The 15,398-nt window shown below is 33.3% G+C and overlaps 2 protein-coding genes across 2 annotated transcripts in view; one reads left to right on the forward strand and one right to left on the reverse strand.

The window, feature by feature from the left end:
• The window catches only part of LOC111517008 (WD repeat domain-containing protein 83), a 37,210-nt gene extending 33,933 nt beyond the window's left edge, over positions 1-3,277 (reverse strand). Inside the window, exons 1-2 of the mRNA XM_074176691.1 lie at positions 3,119-3,277; positions 2,925-3,064 (exon numbers count right to left, since the gene is read on the reverse strand). Of these exons, the coding sequence (XP_074032792.1) occupies positions 2,925-2,991 (67 nt within the window). The 5' untranslated portion in view covers positions 2,992-3,064; positions 3,119-3,277. The remainder of the gene's footprint in view (positions 1-2,924; positions 3,065-3,118) is intronic.
• LOC111515069 (uncharacterized) overlaps positions 1-15,398 on the forward strand; it is a 178,971-nt gene that overhangs the window by 125,237 nt on the left and 38,336 nt on the right. The gene's annotated exons all lie outside the window — the stretch shown is intronic.

The following is a 15,398-nucleotide window of genomic DNA, read 5'->3' on the forward strand; positions in this document are numbered from 1 at the left end:
TTCAGGTATGTCTTATCGTATCTATAAGGTTCAATCAGAATCATTAGGTTTGTTTTATGTGAAATTTCGGCCAGCTCTGTAGTAGTAATACTGTCAATTCTTGTTAGGCCATATGATTAAGTGATCCTTTTTTAACAGATGCTGGCTTGCATTTATTGAAGTCTTCATGAATTCAATTTCAGTACAATTTAGTTTTAAGATCAATTCAATTGTATATTCGCCTGATGATTGTTTTCTTAAGAAACCTGCCACATCACGACCATTATTTCCAGCAACAAAGATAATTTTCTTATCGGATTTTATATCGATTTCCTCCAAGTTTCTCGTTTTACGGTCTTTCCTGTTATTTTCTATGTGGTTTTTGTCTTTATTTTCCATGATTCCACCAAATGTATTTCTGTTTGCAGCAAAGTCACTCTCTACGGCATTGGTGGATGAGTCAGTAATATTTTTTACTGTTGTCATGTTATCTGTCATGGATAGATAGATATATTTATTTGATCATGTTATAAAATACATTTATGACAAGTCAGAAAAACAAATAGATGCAAGGTACAAAGTTTTCTATAAAATAAATTGAACAGTAAAAATTTGTAACAAGTTTACAGGGTACATATTCTGAAGTGGAATAAAAAAAGTTTTTTTTAAATATTTTTTTATAACTTTTTTAAAACAAAACATATTCATATTTTTAATATTGGCAGGAAGTGCATTATACAATAATTTAAAATCATAGGAGTTTTTTTATGATTTCATCAGCCTGAAACGTTGAGGTCTAATAAAATTGCTGTTACATGTATCATGATTGTGTAAACTGGATTACTTGGGAAAAAAGGGGGCCCTTTTGTGAATATCTAATAGGCTTGAGTAAACATACAAAGAAGGCACCGACATAATCTCATGAGTGATGAATGATTCATGGCAAGAATCCCTAAAACCGATTCCAGCAAAAATTCTCAGAGCTTTTTTCTGTAATATAAAAATGCATTGGGCATCACTAGAATTTCCCCAAAGTAGAATACTGTAAGAAACATGAGACTGTATAAGCGAGCAAAATACAATTTTCAACGTAGTGAAATTTGTTATTGGTTTCAGCTGTCTAAGTAAAAATAAGGCTTACTTTTCAAACTTGAAATGTGGCTTAACCAATTTAGCCTATTGTCCAGAGTAAAACCCAATAATTTGACACACTGGAATTCAGGTAATGGCAGAGCCATAGAAACAATCATGTTTTGTGATTTTTCCTTATTCATCATGAGTTTGTTGACACTGAACCAATGCTCCGCTTTTTCTTGTATTTCCATTGACTTATCAACGAGAGTTGAATAATGCATAGAAGAGTATATCAAGGATGTATCATCAGCAAATAGTACACTGTGACATGGCTTCATATAGTTGTAAAAATCATTGATGTAATTAACAAACAAAAGCGGGCCCAAAACCGATCCCTGCGGTACACCTAGGTCAATCGGCCTCAGCTCAGAAAATGTATTGTTATAAAAAACTCTCTGGAAACGATTATAGGTAAGTTTCAATCAAACCCAAAGGAGTACCTCTTACACCATAATATGACAGTTTTTCGAGTAAAATGCCGTGGGAAACACAGTCAAAGGCCTTTGACAGGTCCAATAGTGTGACCCCCACAACCTTTATGGACTCAAGTCCCTCAACTATGCCTCTGACTACACTCATAGTAGCAAATTGATAACTGCAAAAAAATTTGTTGATTTCGAAATATTTGTCGAGTCTTTTCTTAATGATTTTTGAAAAGATACTTATAATAGAAATAGGTAGAGGTATATTTGAAGATGTTAGGAAAATTACCTGATTTAAAGATTTGATTTATCAAATTGGTAAATGGGACAAGAATAATATCCTGAGTTTCCTTAATAATTCGACTATTTATTCCATTGATATCCGGACAAGCTGAATTTTTCAAAGATGTAATGATTTTTTGTACTTCATCACATGTTACAGGAGTTAAAAAGAATGAAGAGCCAGGAGAGGGAAAATTTCTAAAGTTCACCAATTCAGAGATAGGCAGATAAGAAAGGGATTTTACGATATTGGCGGCTATACTTGAGAAAAAATCATTAAAGTCATTTTCAGTTAATTTCTCTGAGAAACACCTTTCTTTAGTCTTTTTTCTGTGAAAATTCACAATGTTCCAACTAGCCTTAGTTGCATATTGTAGTCTTTTTTGAATGTTTTGAAGTTACTTATATCTTCAGGTGCCTTGGTACCGTCACATATAATTTTCAGTTTTGACAGATTATCACGATGTTTTCTCAATTCGTCATTGAACCAAGACACAGGATTCACATTGAACCTCAATTTCATTAGTTTCATTGGAAATATATCATCAATAAGATCATTGTAAATGTTCACCAACAGAGACGACAAAACCTCAGTATATGTGGCAACCCCTTACTTGTGATAACTTATCTAAAAGCTCTCAAGAAATGCTCTTCAATGGTACCCTACAAAGCTACATTCTATTTAGTAAGTTTTTGTTTATCAAATTTATTAAATTATGTCAGAAAACATTGAGCATATTTTAGGGTGATTTGTTGAGTAACAGTTGATCCCCATTGACGAAACCCAAATAATATTGGATAGATTTATGTTTACGTTTTTAAAATCATAGTAATACTCATCGATCACAGGCGTTACATTATTAGTTGAAGGTTTGTTGATTACATTGGTCATTAGCCTCGTGTCATGGGTAGTCAGGCAGTCCCCCAGCCATGTAACGTTGTAGAATCATCCCAACTTCAACTAGATAAATTCTCTCGAGAAAAATATCTGGTCAAGGTTGGGATTGATCTCACGACCTTCCAGTCGTCAGTCGGGCGCACTACCACGGCGCCATTTGGCGCACCATTTGTGCACAAAGAAACTCTAACATTGGGTTTTCAGCTTACCATTGAATCTTACTGCTCTCACAGCACCAATATTACAGTCTATAGTATTCAAACATTGAAGATCCATAATCGAATGTTGAGAATTGAAATTATTCTACGATGGAGCACAGTCTGTTGCCACTCGATATTTTGTTTTGTTACTAAAATTCAGATAGTTTAGTAAATTCAGTCTATTGAAAACACTTTTGCCACACCTCAACATGATGATATTTCCGAAATGAGGTCAGTTTATATTGAGTTACAATTAGAAAACGTCTTAACTCAAAGTCTAGACCTTAATTTTCGAAAAACACAAAAAAGTGAGGTTAAAATATTTCCCCTTGCAAACCAGTGTTGTTTCTAGTGCTTTATTTTCAAACCTTAGGTGTTTTCTGGCGTATAATCGCATTCCAGCGTGTGTTCAAAAACGATTCGTAGTGACGTCATTAATAATAAGATTCGCCAGAATGGAATGATTTGTGTCAGATGTCAAAGTCAATAATAAAAACAAACTTTACAATTTTCTCTAACCTCAATAAAAATCGAATTTGAGTAAGTAATAATTCTTCAGTTTTATTTTGTACATCCTAACAATGTATTTGATGAAAAGTTTTCAGCACTTTATAAATTATAACGATCAAAAGAAAGCAAAAAATGACAACTGACGTAACGTAACAGTCCGTTTCAAAACCAACCTCACGCTAATTTTGAATCATCATGAATATATCTGCCGGATTGAGTCATGGCCGGCGAGAAGCCCTTCCCTCAAGATGTGCAGTAGATGTATAAAAATCTGTTATCAGTCTGTTAGATTATTCGAGCCATAAACATCCAAATTCAGGGCCGTATTCAGGTAGTGATGGAGTTTAAAAGTGAATTGCATAAACATGTTTCAAATAGTCAAAATCATGAAGATATGATACGATTTCTCCCACCACCTATGACTCAGTCCGGTAACTGTACGTTTCAAATGATAGTTGATATGACATCATCGTTTCAACGCCAGAATGAATGTATTTGTATCAAAGACGAATACGTTTTGAATACATAAGCGCCAGAAAACGCATCAGATGAATTGGTAAAAAAACTCAAGCAAGACTTCAGCGTCCCCCACGAAGACTCCTGTCAACTGTTGACAGGAGGAAATTGGCCAAATGCGCCAGAGTGGTAAAGCAACGGCCATACAAAAGAGAGAGATAAAAAGTTTGGCATCTGTGGTCTAGGCAGGTTTAGGTTATGTCGATTTAGACATTACTCACCAGTGTTGCCGATTGGCGGATAATTATCCGATTTGCGGATAATTTGAAGGGTTGGCGGATAATTTTCTCACCCTGTCGAAAATCGGATAATTAGGATCCGACTGAATGTTTAGACTTGACAACAGCGATATTTCGTGTTGAAGCATAGGGTTGAGATGAGATTCTGTGTAACGGAGAATTCTATTGTCGAATTTCCTTTATTCCATGAATGTGAATTATTACCAGAAATAATATGATTGTCTGGAGCTAAGAAATCTATTGTTTGGGAACATTTCGACAAAATAAATAATGGTCAAGTTCAGTGTCGAATTTGCAAGAGAGTTCCCAAGTTTTTTGGTAACACTACCAATTTAAACCAACATATAAAGCGTCTTCATCCAATCGTTTCTCTCAACTTCAGAACCTGAAGACACTACTAGCACTAGTAATAATCATATTGGTGTAAGAAATAATGTCAATAATATGCAAGTCAGCGATCCACATGATGTTGCAGGACCGTCTACCGCCGTTTCTGACAGTTCAAGTTTTCAACCTCCTTTGAAGCGACAGAAAGTGAGACAAATGAAACTTTTTGGTGCCCCTGTTGAAAGAGAGCGAGATTCATAAAATAGACAATGCTCTGGTTAAGATGATAAGAAAGGATTATCAACCCCTGTCCATTGTGGAAGATGAAGGCTTTGTTGAATTCACCCAATTTTTACAGCCCCAATATAAACTTCCCAGCCGAAAAAAGCGCTGGTATGATATTCTTTCAGACCTTTATTCCAAGGAAGTTGCTAAATTAAAACCATTCTTGATAATATACCAAATGTTTCTGTAACCACCGACATATGGACATCTGACAGTAACAAGAGTTACATAACAGTTACTGTCATTTTATCCATGACCTTGATTTCCATTCACATACTCATTCAACAGAGGAAATACCTGCGAGTCACACTGGAGAACATATCTCTACAGTACTCGAAAAAATCTGTAGAAAGTGGAATATCCTTCAGAAGATTACAACTATTGTTTCGGACAATGGTTCCAATATAAAATGTGTAATAACAGAATTTTGAAAACGCCACCATCCTTGCGTCGCACATACCTTGAACCTGAGTGTGAACGATGTGATTAATAATAATCATGAATTTCAGTGCATTTTGAAGAAATGCAAAACAATCGTGGCTCATTTCAACCATAGCGCCGTATCCTGCACTAAGCTTAAGGCTGTACAGGGACAGATGGGTTTTCCAATCTTGAAAGTAAAATAGGACGTTGCCACAAGATGGAATTCTTCTCTGATAATGTTGGAAAGATTGTTGAAACTGAAAGATGCTCTTTCTATAACAATGACAAAAATTGAAAGAGCTCCTGAGTTTCTTGATGCTGGTGAATGGGCGATAGTGGAAGAGGCTATTTCAGTTCTCAAACCGCTGGAGGTGATGACTACCGCTTTAACGGCTGATAAGTACGCGACTTTGTCAACAGTTATTCCACTAGTGAGGGGTCTTCAATTTTCGTTGAATGATTCAAAAACCAAATCTCAAATTTGTTTTGCATTGCGTAACAGTTTGGTTGAAACTGTGAACCGTCGATTGGGAATGTTAGAGAATAACAAAATTGTGGCCAAAGCTGCATTTTTAGACCCTCGTTTCAAGAAACTGGCATTTGGTAATGAATCCAACGCTGTGTCAGCACAAAACTTTTAACTGAAGAGCTGAGTTCGAATCGATATTTGGGCACATTTCGATAGAAAAGTAGCAAAGGCAAAATCATTCTCCACTCCAACAAGTATTGTAACATCAACAATAAGGCAATATTTGGAAATGCCTAAATTTGGCATAAGTATGAAATGATGTTTCCCGAATTACATGGGTTGGCAATGAAATACCTGTCAATTCCAGCTACCTCAGTCACTTCAGAAAAAGTATTTTCGAAATCTGGACAGCTTACAAATTTAAGGAGAAATCGCCTCTCACCGACACATTTGGATTAAATTTTATTTTTGAATAGTGTTTGAATGTTTATATTCTATATTTACTGTGATTTGTTGAGACTGTTTTTGTTATAATTTATTTTCATTTTTGTGAGGACTATTTTTTGTTTATGTTTTCAACATATTTTAACAAGCCACCATTAAATTTCAACTAAGTTTGTAATTGTTTTTATTCAAAGTTTATAGTCAACAAATTTCTGAACATTCTCAGCCCAAATCTGTATTTCACCACATCCTACAAACAAGTGTCGGTATATAGGCCGGCACAGCACTGGTGCGTAGCAGAGCAAGATTAGAATACTGTTTTGGCTATTTCACTCACTTCAACTATTTCACGACAGTTTTAACTTACCCAGACCGATCTATACTTTAGTGAAGGACTCTATTATTTATAATGGTTGCAAGATGTTCAGTTACTTACCTGATTTTATAAGAGAAATTAACACCTTAGATATTTTTAAGAGGCTGTTTACTTCTTGCTGTGTAGTCTGTATTATACTTTGGAAGAATTTTATGCAGAAACCTTTTAATTGAATTATTGTTTTTATTGCTAAGGATTTTAAACTTAATTCTCCATTACACAAATGTGGCCAGAAACCTTGGTTTCACTTACTTGTTTTCTTGTTTCATATATGTTAACTAATTGTAGCTTTTAGTATTTAGTGTTTTTATTTATAAGAGTGCTTTATTCACAAGAATTCTATGTTTTTTATGACAATGAAGTATTGATTGAAACACATGTTGAGTTTTTGTAAAACTCTAGTGAAAATCTCACAATAAAGTGATTCTTGAATACCTCCTTGAAATACAGTCCCGTTTTCTCAACGGCACTGCACAACTAATCAGTAGCTTCATTCCTTTGTACCACAAACTTTTATTTCTTTACTTCCGCATCAGAGTTTTAGAAGTAGCCGAATTCGGGGTGGAATAAGTAGTTTCTGTTAACGTTTTTATGATGGAACGAATGATATATTTTCACATATGTATATATACAGGGTGTCCCATATAAAACTCCGCGGGCAAATATCTAAAAAATGAAAAAGAATATTCATATTTCGTTAAAGTAGATAATTTCGGTGTCAAAGGGTCCTCTTATTTACGTAGAGATCCAGCACTAGGTGTCATCCGTTAGGGCGTCGCGACACCGACGCCAATTTTTTTAAATGGTAGCCCAGTATTTTCAATTGCAGTATTTGGATTCTGCATTAAATTCTGAATTCAGCCATATAGCACACTTGTAGTTTTCCTTTAATACTGATGAAAAAAGGCAATTTTATTGCGTATTATTTACTTTTACTTTTTACTCCTACAAACACAATATTGAATTGTAATTAAAAGTAAGAGAGATAAAACTACAGTAACAAAATAAGCTTAAGAACTACTAATTAAAATAAAACAAAACAGTAAATATAAAAGGAAACAAAAAAGAAATCAAATAAATTATCACAATTTTTAAAATGTATACAAGTACCTATAAATTAAGTTACCCAATACCTAGAAATTAATCCGGCTGTGAGAAAAAGTAGGCCCTTATCTCTTTGGCATTTGTTTTAGTAAAAAGATCCACGGTGCTATTTTCAGTTAAAATGTTGCAATGATTTAGCATACGGGTGATTGGCGAGTTATCAGAAAGGCCGATAAAGAATATTCTCTTGTCCTGTCTACGCAGGTTTACCTTAGGCACCAACAATTTTACATAGTTGACCAGAGATGATCCCTTGTACTTTACATTATTAATTATATAGTATACAAAAAGAACATCCTGTAATGCACGTCTGCTCTGTAAAGTAACAATGTTAAATTCCTTGAGCATGCTTCTGTAAGCAGCCATAAATTTTGACATAAAGATATCTAAGAAATCTTTTTTGAACTTTTTCAATCAAATCTGCGTTGGTCTCTCCCTGTGGTGACCAAATAACAGAAGCATACTCAAGATGAGGTCTAACTAGAGCCTTAAATAACTTTACAATACACCCAACATCTCTAAAGTTTTTTGTATTTCTAATAACAAAACCAAGAATCTTATAGGCTTTGTTGACAATATATTCATAGTGAGTGTTAAATTTGAGGTTACTTTGAAAATAAACACCTAAGTCCTTACACTCAGACTTACGCATAAGTGGAACGTTTTCTACTTTGTAAGAAGCAGAAATATAGTTAATTTTCCTTGTGAATGTTATAACTGAGCACTTATCGATATTTAAGAACATTTTGTTACTTTCAAACCACCTGCAAACCGAATCAAGATCTTCCTGCAATTTCATGCAGTCTTCTAGGCACGTTATTAGCTTAAACAGCTTAAAATCATCTGCGAATATAAGGCAAAATGAGTGTAAAATGCAATGAGCTAGGTCATTGATGAAAATTATGAAAAGAAGTGGGCCCAAGTTGCTACCCTGTGGCACCCCAGATGTTATAGAAAACCTGTCAGATAATGACTGCCCCACCCTGACTTGCTGATATCTGTCAAGCAAATAAGATTTTATAAATTGCAGAGCTACCTCAGAAAATCCAAAATCACCAAGTTTCTTTAATAGTATGTTATGATTAACTTTATCAAATGCCTTTGCACAATCAGTCATAATTGAATCAAGTTGCTCCTTTTTATTAATAGCTTCAGTAGCAGATTGAGTGAATAAAAAAAGGTTCGTAGCTGTAGATCGATCTGGAAGAAAACCGTGTTGTTGTTCTGCAAATTTAAAATGAGTGTAGATGTCATCATAGATGATTGTTTCGAAAATTTTAGCCAATGTATTCATAATACTTATTGGCCTGTAGTTTTTAACTTGATTTTTGTCACCAGATTTAAAAATTGGTGTAACAATTGACATTTTTAAAGCAGAAGGAAACACTTTACATTTAAGAGATTCATTAAATAGATAAGTTAGAGTTTGTACAAGAAAGTCAATACATCCCTTATAAATGTATGGAGGAATATTGTCCACACCACAGCATTTTTTTGGTTTTAATTTCTTGATACTGTTTCTGACTGTATCCTCAGAGATATTTGAATTATAGTCGATGAAGATATTGATTTACTTGTGATTTTAATTGGGCGTACACTATCTCTTGAACACGAAATTTTCTTTAAAAAAGTTGGCAAAGCAAATGTGAAAACGGAAATATACTCCTCTAAGAGTTTCAACAAATATTCAAGTTCTAAAAAACACATTTTGCTCCTTCACGCTTTAAGCGGCTGTGATACGACTTCTGCGCTCTTTAAAAAAGGAAAAAACGTTTTTAAGAACATTTGAGAAACTATCTAATTTGGAGGAACTCATATGATAGAAAATAAACAATCTGCTAAATTCTTGGGAATTTGGATTGATAACCTTCTGAAATTTGAAGATCATATAAAATATTTGAACAAAAAACTTTCATCTAGCTGTTATGCCATTAGAGTTATCACTAAAGAACTGGGAGCAACTGCTGGTAAAACTGCGTACTACGCTTTAATCGAATCTCACTTGAGATATGGTGTCGCCTTCTGGGAGTTTTGTAGCAAACAGTTACTACAATCTGTTTTCGTTTTGCAAAAAAGAGCAGTGAAATTCATCTACAAAGCCAATATTAGGGACCATTGCAAACCCCTATTTATCAATAATAAATTACTGACTGTACACTGCATTTTTATCTTGGAAACAGTAAGTCTCATATTTAAAAGAAGAGAATGCTATAGATCAGAAAATACCTACTTTACCCGTCAAATTCACGACATACCTCTGCCTATTCCAATAACAACGTTAACAAAACATTCTGTTTTGTTTGAGAGTCGGAAGATTTTCAACCATTTACCTACCGAAATGAAAAGTATAGTGAACTACAAGGTATTCCGTAACCGTGTAAAAGAACTTTTGCTCTTAAAAGCGTATTACAGCTTAGTCGAATATTTTGAAGACAGGCTTTGAGACCAGCTTCTGATTTAGGTTTTATTTTTTGAACTTTTTACAGTTCTGGAAATTTTACATAACTTCGACTATCATATTTTATTATATTTTTATTTTGTCTGCACCTGTTATTTTTCTTTATAATTACTTGATAACTTGTATTTCATATATGTGTGTGTATATATGTGCATATATGTGTTATATATGTGTATGTTATTTTGTGTAATAGTATTGTTTTCATATGCTTCGTCAATAAGATTTTATTCTTAGACAATAAAGTACAGTGATTGATTGAACTTGCCGCAGCATTTGAAGAAGAAAACTGCCCGATTCAAAGATTATTTGACGGTGGATTGCAAACTTTATTAGCTGTTTATAATGTTCCAAAGTTTGTAGATACTATCGATCATCTTCGCTATGCACAATATATGTCAAGCTAACAAAGCTCAATAAACCTGAGCAGTTATCAAATATCCCACCAACAAGTGGAGCAGCTCACCAAAATTTTAATCGTGTTTATTACTTTACCAAGTTCAAACTTGGTTAGGTATCATCATTTGGAACCCCAGGAATGGGGTTGGACAATGCGTAACGGTTTGCTAGAACCTATCATGACCATTTTACCACCTGCTCCAGATGAGTTACTCAATTCGATATTCTATAACTGCAAAAGTGGTTGTGGTTCAAGATGTGGATGCGGGAAATCGGGGTTACAATGCTCTTTAGCTTGTGGCCAGTGTAATGGGCAAGCTTGTCTCCATGCTGTACCGTATGAGACCGATGTTAACGAAGATAGGTCCTTTGATCCAGAAATCAAGGAAGAATTGAAAACGTATCTGGGTGAAGATAATGAAGATGATAACACCGACGATGAAGAAGAAGAACATTGAAATTATAACTCATTATTCTTTTCATTATTTTATCTGTTTTTTCAATTTTGACATTCACGAATGTATCAAATGAGATTTTTTAATGAAAATATTGTTTAAAATTTTATTTCTTTTCCATTCATTTTTATTAATTGAAGCATGATTACTATAGATTAGATTTAAAATATAATGTAATATATATTTTTCCCTCTACAAACTTATAACTACACGGGCAGGTAAGTGTTATTAAATAAATTGATACTTAATTGAAAATAAATAATTGATGAAAACAATATTTAAATATAATGTATTTGTTAATAAAAAATGAAAATTATTTATTAAGTAATAATTTATAAACATTAAGTGAGCTGATTTCGATCGGGACAACAATATTTAATCTGCGCTCGCGCTGCCCTCTATCTCAAAAACGATTCAACGTATGAAAAAAATTTTTGAAACAAAAGAAAATATTGTAGAGAATTATATTGATAATAAATACAATTGGCATAAAACCCATTGGAAACTAGATATTGGCAAAAAAACGTGCATAAAGTCGATTTTTTTGACTTCTGACCCCCCAATTTTTGAGAATACTTTTATGATGCCAAAATACAAAGTTTATACAAATTTACAGCTGGGTATGTCCACTTTCCTAGGCAAACCCCCTAAAATTACGGATTTAGAGGAAACATCTTGTGGTTTGAGTCATATCTATCAGATCACGTTCTAGTAGTGAATTTCAAAAGTTCATCTTCAGATAAAATGAGCATTAAATGCGAAGTACCTCAGGGATCTGTCCTCGACCCTTTGCTGTTTTTATTACATATAAATGATTTGGCATACATATCGATTGAAGGCAAATTCACAAGTTTTACTGACGACACGTCTATACTTTGGCATGGAAGTAGCACTGATGCACTAAAAATTAGGGTAGAGCATGATATAGGCAAAGTTAAACAATGGTGTGATGCCAATTTATTATCTTTCAATATTTCAAAGACTAATATAATGTCCTTCAAATGTAACCTGGACCATATAATTCTTGAAGAACACGTCATAAACTAGAGAACAAATTTTTAGGCCTCAACATAGACAACAAATTGAAATTTGGAACGCATATTAGTTATACTATGCAATAAATTATCCTCAAGTTGTTATGCAATAAGGTCTATCTCTAACTCTTTGGACTATTACTCTGCTAGAAAAGCATACTTTGCACTTTTCGAATCCCACTTGCGGTACAGAGTATGTTTCTGGGGGAGCAGCTGTCATCACATCTCAACAGTCTACTGCCTCTTTATCAACTAGATTCTTTATAATAGCAAAACATATTTTAATCGTCTCCCCCTTTCAATCGGAAAGTTAACCTGCTACAGTTTCCAAAAAAAGTCAAAAAACTTCTGCTAGATAAAGGTTATTATAGTATTGAGAAATTTCTTTCGGATGACTTCGCAACTTATAACTGCAACCTATAAAATTTTTCGTCACAGACTTTTTGAAGTGTTCTTGAGCCATATTAATATCTTGTTTTAAATTCTTGACCTTTATGTTAATGTTTCAGATTGTTTTAGTTCTTAAGCCAGCTTTGTCAACACAACCTAAACTTTTATGACAATAAAGCATTTCTGACTCTATTTATTTACGGACTTGCCATTACACAATGAACACATAGTGTGATTGAAAAAATAAACAATTGAATAATAATATAGAATACCAAAAAAGAGAAAAAAAAGCAAATATCAATTAATTATTAATAATAATCCGCAGTTTCTTCATAGTAGGTCAATACCTTAGACCTGATTTTTAAGAGTACAAGGACGAGTCAAACAAATCAATAAAGCTGCAATTCTTATTTGCTAACCTAAGCAGCCTAGTGTTTAATTCAAGCCATAGCTAGTAGAATGGTAAAGAACTTTAAACAACTCTAATTCTTCTTGAATATACACTGACTTTTCCAAGGCATTTTACAGAATAAATCACAATATTCTATTGAAGAAGATCGGAAATTTCGGTTTTACAGAACACTTGGTAAATTGGTTTGGTAGTTTTTTGGCTGGTCGTTCACAACATGTTAAAATTGGTGGATGCAAATCGAGTGATATATTAGTAATATAAGGAGTGCCTTAAAGTTCACATTGTTCACCCCTGGTATTCAATATTTTTGTGAATGACATAGGATGCTGTTTTGAGAACAGTGAATTTTTAATGTCTGCGGATGACCTGAAGCTTTTCAGACCGATAAAGTCTTACAATGACCAAATTCTCCTTCAAGATGATCTAAATAAAGTTTATGAATGGTGTGTTACAAATAACTTATTTCTTAATGTAGAACCATCACGTGTAATATATAGATCTCAAAGCTGCATCGATAACATATTCACAAACACAATTTCTGAAACGAAATCTCAAACAGTAAATTTACATATGTCAGATCATATGGGACAAATACTAAATTTGCCTCAAAAAGATGAAAGAATAAAAAATCACAAATAAAAGAAGAACAAAATCGTCAAAATGGTACACTGAAGAACTGAAAAAGATGAAAAATAGATTGGATGCCTTAGACACAATAAGGAAAGTAAGATCAGATGAAGCATCAGAAAGAGCTTATGTTCAGTACAAACACGATTATAATAGAAACATAATAGAAACAAAAAAGAGGTATAATGAAGAGTACATTGCACAGGCTGTCGACAAAACTAAAGCAATATGGAATATTAATAAGTCTGAAACAGCACCGAATATTACAAAAATCAACAAATCTAAACTCAAGGCTGATGAGTTAAACGACTATTTTGCAATGGTAGGATCAGAAACAGCAAGTAAAATAGGAAAAATTAATGTTCCCGCTATTGAAATGCTGAGAAATAATAATATAGATAATGTCCGATCAATCTATTTTTCTGAAGCGGATGAAAAATAAATTAAACAAATTTTAAATGAAATTAAACGTAACGAACTGAAGATATATTTGGAGTTTCAACCACAATTTTGAAGGACTTAGGTGATGTAATAGCGCAACCTATTGCATTAATAATCAATAAATGCATAAACGAAGGGGTGTTTCCAGATGAACTAAAGCATGCAAAAGTTATACCAGTTTTTAAAAAAGGGGAAGATATTCCAAATAACTTTAGACCCATTTCAATTCTACCAGTAATATCAAAGATTTTCGAAATGGTAATCAAAAAGAGATTAGTCCAATTCTTTAACAGTTCAGCATTTTTCAACAGCTCTCAGCATGGATATCAGCAAGGAAAATCTACAATGACAGCAATGATAGAGATTATTCAAAAAATCATAGATGCTATTGATAATCAAGAGGACTCCCAGATATTAGGCTGTGACTTGATACTGTTGACCATGAAATACTGTTAGAGAAATTATCATATTATGGAGTAAGAGGAATTTCGTATAAACTGCTCAAGTCATACCTGTCAAATCGTTTTCAATCGACATGGTGGAAAAATTCACTATCTCAGACAATTCCGGTAACTCAAGGTTCTATTTTAGGGCCAATTCTGTTTATCATCTACACAAACGATCTTCTCGAAAATATCAAGGTTTATGCATCAAGTGCATATGCAGATGATACAACTTTTCTAGTTAAAGGCAAAGATGAAGGTGACATAAGACAACAGACACAGCAAGTTCTAGCCGAAGCAGATATTTGGTTTACGGCAAATATACTCCTGCTAAACAAAGAAAAAACTCAAAGGCTAATGATGTCAAGCAAAAACAATACAGAGGAAAAATCACTAAAATTTCTTGGAATACATCTGGACTCAAAACTAAATTGGAAGGTACAAATAAGCAAAATGAGTAAGAAGTTTAATTCAGCAATATATTGTATAAGGAGAATGAAAACAATTTCAACACATCAAGCGGCTAAAATAACCTGTTTTTCAAACTTTCACAGCATAGTAACTTACGGAATCCTTTTGTGGGGCACAAGTTCTGATTCAAACAAAATATTTGTTCAGCAAAAAAAAGCCATCAGAATTATATGCGGACTTGCATATAAAGATAGCTGCAAAGAGGCTTTTCGTCAACATAGAATCCTCACCATTCCCAGTGCATATATATATATATATATATATATATATATATATATATAGTTGTCTAAAATATGTTCACGCAAATCCAGAGATGTTCTCAAAAAATGTACTCAATCATTCCTATGATACCAGAAATAAAGATTTACTGCAAGTTCCTCTTCATCGATTGAAGAAAACACAGCAAGGATGCGATTATTGGGGCGCAAAATTATATAATTAAATCCCGACTTTGCAAAAAAGAAACACTCGAATGAATTCTCCATCTGGCTGAAAAATGTCCTAATAGAAAAATGTTTCTATTCGATAGAAGATTTTATAAATGAATAATACATGTACTACATCTCTTGTAGGTTTACATGTGCATGACAATTTTGTATATATTTATTTTATTTTGATCTGTGCATCTCTGTGTATATGTATTTTAATTTTAATACTAAGGAA

This window comes from Leptinotarsa decemlineata, unplaced genomic scaffold, assembly GCF_025532065.1.
Source record: "Leptinotarsa decemlineata unplaced genomic scaffold, Ldec_3_MD MMD2_tig00001973_RagTag_RagTag, whole genome shotgun sequence".
Taxonomy (NCBI): Eukaryota; Metazoa; Arthropoda; class Insecta; order Coleoptera; family Chrysomelidae; genus Leptinotarsa; species Leptinotarsa decemlineata.